This window comes from Sminthopsis crassicaudata, chromosome 6 (genome assembly GCF_048593235.1).
Source record: "Sminthopsis crassicaudata isolate SCR6 chromosome 6, ASM4859323v1, whole genome shotgun sequence".
Lineage (NCBI taxonomy): Eukaryota > Metazoa > Chordata > Mammalia > Dasyuromorphia > Dasyuridae > Sminthopsis > Sminthopsis crassicaudata.
This window is the reverse complement of record NC_133622.1, coordinates 137,706,908-137,712,907: the sequence shown is the minus strand read 5'-3', so window position 1 is coordinate 137,712,907 and position 6,000 is coordinate 137,706,908. Positions and strand designations below refer to the sequence as shown.

Sequence of the window (6,000 nt, the reverse complement as noted above, 5' to 3'; positions counted from 1 at the left end):
ATTGTTTTGAAAAGGGTTCTAGGCACCATCAGATTGCCAAAGGAATTCAGGACACAAAACAGGGTAAAATCTGAAAAAATTTAATTTTGGGGGAAAAAAGTCTCAGTTTCAAGTTTCAGCACTACTTTTCAGTGTTTTCCATTATCTCACATCTATTTTACATATATCTTTATGCTGATGTAATGTAAGGCAGGGATTGTTTCACTTTGATTATATGTCCCTAGTTCCTAGCTCAGTGTCTGTCATATAGTAGGAGTCTACAAAATGCTCATTGATTGATTAAATCAGTCTAAACTTTATTTGGTTCCAGTGTATTGCTTTCTTGAAAATTCAGTAGTAATTAATGGCAGTATCCTTTATTAAAATAAAGGAGAATATTAGAATAGATCACATTGATAAATTGGTCTCTTAAAAATTCTTATTAAAAAATTGCCAGTTTTGTAATGGTTTTCAGGGGGAAAAATTTTAAAATAATATCTTAGCTAAGAAAATATATGATTCTTGAGAAGATATTCTCCTTTCTGTCTGGAAATTAGATTGTGTTCTAATTCAGTCACCTAATAGAAGAAACTTCTATGTATGGTAGAGAGGTTCTATTTCCTTTTCTCAGTCCTTATTTGCATGCATTCAAGTGGTTAACAAATGTAATCAAACTATTGTGTTCATTTTTAATTAGCTGAGTTCTCTGCTTGTATATGAATATCAACTCTAATATTTTTTAGCTTGACTTTATAGTAATTCTTCCTTTTAGCTCCAATAGTATTTGTCTTTGTCGAATTGAATATGTATGTATTTTTCCTTTGTGTACTATACCATTCCTGGCTCTCAGTCTGTAAACAGAATCTGTTTTTAAACCTTTGTGATGGTGTGTCCATAATTTCTCCCATAAAAATTTCTCCTTGACAGGAAAAAAAAAGTTATCTTTAAAGATGACATGATACTTTCATGCCTGTGGATTGTGAAATCTATGGTCCTCCCTCCTTGTCTATCCACTAAATACTTGTTCTGAGAAACTGATGACACAGTGTTGTTGAATTAAGAGCTGTGACCTAGTCTGAGATGCATTCTATGTTCTATAATTCATTCTCATCTTTTGATTAATGGGAAAGAGAAAGGAAAATGATAGGATTATTTTTTTTTCAATTTTTGTCTTCTATTTTGAATAACCAATTACTCATTTTAAGATAACGAAAGAGAGAATAGATTTTTTTCTTTTGAGATTCATTTTCTTAGGGAAAATAGGAAATAAGAACATGTAAACTAGATGAGATGGCAAAATAAAGGGATTATTTTTTCCTTTAAGTTAAAAGATACTTTTGAATTTTCTTAAAGAATTATTTCCAATCATACTATAATATACTAATTAACATTAGATAATCCTTGTGCAGTTTATGGATAATATGTGGTATACTAAAAAAATATTATTATAGGATGGAGATGTCAAACATATGACCCACCCAAATCAATTTAAATATAATTAAGAGATATTTAACAAAAATAAATAAAATATAATAAAACAGATAATATTGATATGTGGTTTTCTAAGCACAACATATCACATATATGCACCAAAGGGAATCTTTATGTATGATTTGGTAGCCCCTTGTTCTTATTTGAGTTTGACATCTCTAGTATAGGATAAAAAAAATTGAGTTTGGGTCATAGTTAAGACATCAGCTATGGTGACTATTTAACCATCTGAGCCATTACTTTCTCATTTAGAAAAAAAAGAGATGATCATTTTTTTGGGGGGGAGAGGCAAAGTACTTTGGGAATTTAAAAAATGAGTTGTAGAAGCATTCAGTCTACAGAGAAACCATTGCAGTACATACAAAAAAAAAAAAAAAAGAGTAATTTGGAGTTGGAAGCTTTGGGTTTGAATTCTGTCCCTGATGATTTCTATCTGTGTGACCTTGGCAAGACATTTAATTCTCTTGAGTTCTCTGTGCAATAACTATGATGGCTTCTGGAAGCCTTCTAGTTCATTTAACTTAACCACTTATAAGCTGAATTTGAACAAATTTCATTCCCATTCTGCTATGATAATTTTAAAACCTTTTTGCTTTAAGCTTTAGGAGAGTCAAAAAAACAACAGAATTATGTCATGTTAGGGGAATGTAGCAATACTTTAACTTTATAGAAAACAAGCAAACAAAAGAGCCACAAGGTATTTTAAACAGATTAAGTGATGTTCCTGCATGTGAGATACAGATTGCTGTATTGAAACATGTTATAATAGCCTCAACCTTTTCCTCACAGGTAATACTGATATGGAGTCATTTATAATCATTACATGCACCAAAGCATGATTGCCCATAGATACTTTTTTGTTCTTGGGATTAAAAAAATACATCGGTCTAATACACATGGCCTCTTTTTACCATAATTCTGCATTTTATGGAATCATTACTAATAGCTTAAGGGTTGTAAGAATATTCATCTACAGATATATAAGGGGAGGTGATGAAACTAGAGGTGGTAGAAGCTGATTTGGAATTCCTGTTTGAACCTCCATTGAAGCTGGTGTCTCTTGAAGCTTCCTTCTTCTTTCGTGTGGATTTAGAGTTGGGGTCATCATTGGGGTTAAATACTACATTCATGGACTCCATCCTGGTCACAGTGTACAGGCTGCTTTGTCTGGTAGGATGAAATCTGGTGACATTGAGCTCTAGCTCATCATAAGAGGATACTTCAATAAAAGGACACCAATGAAAGGCCCTCTTAAAACCAGCTCGGAATCTGAAAAGTAGAAAATCAAGAGAATAAGAAACTTTTTTCTACTCTGTGATTTCATAAAATTGTGATTTAAAATTATATATATATATCTACTTATGACATGCAAATTTTTTAGAAAATCTGCTGAGGCCCCTGGAATTTATGACAAAACAATGATTTAATGTTCCTTTCTTATTTTTAAGATATAAAATATATTTTATATATTAAATTATTAAATATTATTATTTAATAAGTAAATATTAAAATATATATTTTAAAATATTTTAATATATAAAAACATATATATTCTAAGAAAGAGATAGGTATTTCTAACAATGATTTGTGAATTTTTAGTATTATAAAAAATCTAAATTTTAGTGAGTCCCTAATGAACTTACATATGAATAAAAATGAGCTGATATGTAAGCGACAAACTATTCCAATATCTTTGCCAAGAAAACTCCAAATAGGATCACACAGAGTCAGATGGGACTGAAACAAGTAAATGACAAAAAATGAAAATTTCTTTCTTAAAACCTTTCAATGATTCTCTATTATTTAAAAGATTCTTAATCTAGGGTCCATGAACTTAATTCTGAAAGTATTTTCATGATGGTTTTTAATATAATTGGTTTATTTTTATAATTGTAATTTTTATATATTTTTTCTTATGCAATTAAAAACAGTATTCTGAGAAGGGATATAAGAATTCACCAGCCTGTCAAAAGAGTCCATGATTTAACATGACATTTTAAGAAAGTTGGACTTAAGGATAAAGTAATAATTACCAGCATTTTATGGTTTGCAACAACAGACCTAAGAGTTAGGCATTATTATTAACTACATTTTGCAAATAAGGAAATTGAGGTTGAAGAAAATTAAATGGTTTTTCTAGGTAACATACTTAATATTTTAAACTGGATTTGAAACTCATGTTTTCCTTACTTCAAGCCCAATACAATATGGCATTGGTATATGGCATATTTTTAAGATGAGGCAACTTGTGGCACAGTAGATAGAGCAGTGGGCCTGAAGTCAGGAAGATCTGAGTTAAAATTAAGAATTTAACAGTTATGTGACCTTGGGCATATTACATAACATCTATTTACTTCCATTTTCTCAACTGTACAATGGGGATAATAATAGCACCTACCTCATAATGGTATAAGGATTAAATTAGGTAACAAATGTAAAATGCTTTGAAAATTTTTAAACACTATGTTAATTCTAGCTATTACTACTATTATATTTATCTTTATTATTATTCCTTTCCTATGTGCTCTGTAACCATCCTATAAGTAATAAAATCTATAATAGATGTCAAATTTCATTGGCCTATAGTTTTGAAGAATCTGTTGTTTTCCCATTGGGGAAAAAAATCTTAATATTTTACCTTCTCCAATCCTGAGGTAAATTTCTTGTTCACTGCTATTGTTCAATAATCAGTGTGGCTGGATTATTGGCTTTATAATTATATTTATCTATTTTTGTTGTATCCTGAGAAATTAATTTACCAACCCTAGTGACTTGGCTTTATCTAGCTCCCCTTTTACCATCTTCTTGGATTGGTTACTGAACTTATTAAGCTGCTTTCCCATTCCAGTCCAACTCTTATCTTTGGCAAAGGAAATAAGCACAATAACAACCAAGCAATTCTGCCTTCCTTCTGTCATGAGTGATCATTTCATCTACCTGATCTGTTTTCCCTCTTTCCTCCAATTGTTTCCCTTCCTCCTTTTTGTAACCTTCCAATGTCCTTACCATCTTTAGTTCATTCTGAGCTATAGAACTCCTGACACTATTCTTACAGGAATGTCAAGTTTTTGTAATCAGTTTATTTTGCCCTTCCTTGCTTTCATCTTTCAGCTCAAAAAAATTCCTAATTTAGATAGTCATTTACATATGCTTTTATTGGATATCTAGAATAGAATATACACCTGAAGACAGGAATGATTTCTTTTTTTATGTCTCCATAGTACAGTGACTATTATTTAATATAAGGCATTTAATAGTTACTTATTGGATAATTCAGAATTACAATATTGAGATTTTCCTTGGCTGAGTTTGCCCATAGTATTTTAGTCCATGAAGTCCTACCTATGTTTTCTTTGAAGTCTTTAAAATTAGCTCTCTAAAATCTAGTTCTGCATGTCTGGTTATTCTAGGTTTTCTTCTTTTTTTGTGACATTTCAAAATGGAATAGTTGGTTTTCCCCAGGGTTTCTATCCATCCTCCCTATATGAGAAACAATTTTTTTCTTTTTTTAGTGGGAATTAGATCTTGAAAAAGACTTTCCTTTACTGATTACTCCATGAAGAATGGAACCATCATTAAGACAAGACAAATTATTAGCAACTCTGTTTTTTGGCAGAGTGAGGTCCAGCAGATATATGAGCAATTGAAGTCTCCCATCATTACTCCCGGGTCTCTCACAAAACTTGTGATCTCTTTGCTGAGGCTCTCATCTAATTCCCTTTTTTTGGTCCTGTTCTGGTAGTCAGTAATAGTCTCCAGTGATAATTTCCATCTTATTTCAACTCTGTTGGTCTCCCCTCTGACTGCTCTTTGTAGTCAACAATATTTGTTCAAATAATAAATTCTAACTGTAAATCAATTGCCAAAAAAAGAAAATCAATCATTTCCCTAAATTTCACTTAATTTTGATTCCTGGATTTCAATACATAAGTATGTTTTCTTAATATGAAATATTACCCTACCTTCCTTATTAATGCATCATATATTTTTGAATAGGACAGTAACATGTATTTTAGACACAGATATGTTTAATTTCAGAAAGAATTTGTGGGTCAGATCTGATTCTCTGTAAAAGGATCATTAATTCTACCTTTTTTTTTTAATCATACTTTAGGCAGATAAATAGTCACCAGAAGCTGTGGATTTTAGTACTGGCTTCTTTCTTAGATATTGTCTCCTGTGAACATTTGGCTGCTGATTTTAATTTCTACATCATAGCTGCTCTCAATAGTGTCTTGCTTGGTGGATATACATATGTAATTTTCTGTCCTCAACTCTTTCTCAGGTTATAACCCTTTTGATTAGATTTGCAAGACACTATGATCCACAAAAGTGGATCATAGAATTATATACTTGAAATCCCATAACTTCTAGGTTTTAAGGCTAAAATGCTACTAAAGGAATCAACCAATCTTAAGATACTGCTAGTAAGTGTAGAAGTTGGATAGAATAAAACAATATCGGGGTACTTTTGATGGAATAATTATTCTCATTTTATCATAAATGTCTTTGCATTTTATTCATAGGTTT

General features: G+C 30.9%; 1 protein-coding gene across 1 annotated transcript in view; it reads right to left on the bottom strand.

Moving 5' to 3' along the window:
* Window positions 1–1,664: 1,664 nt before the first annotated feature.
* The window catches only part of TACR3 (tachykinin receptor 3), a 70,253-nt gene continuing 65,917 nt past the window's right edge, over window positions 1,665–6,000 (bottom strand). Inside the window, exon 5 of the mRNA XM_074273111.1 lies at window positions 1,665–2,739. Within this exon, the coding sequence (XP_074129212.1) occupies window positions 2,418–2,739 (322 nt within the window). The 3' untranslated portion in view covers window positions 1,665–2,417. The remainder of the gene's footprint in view (window positions 2,740–6,000) is intronic.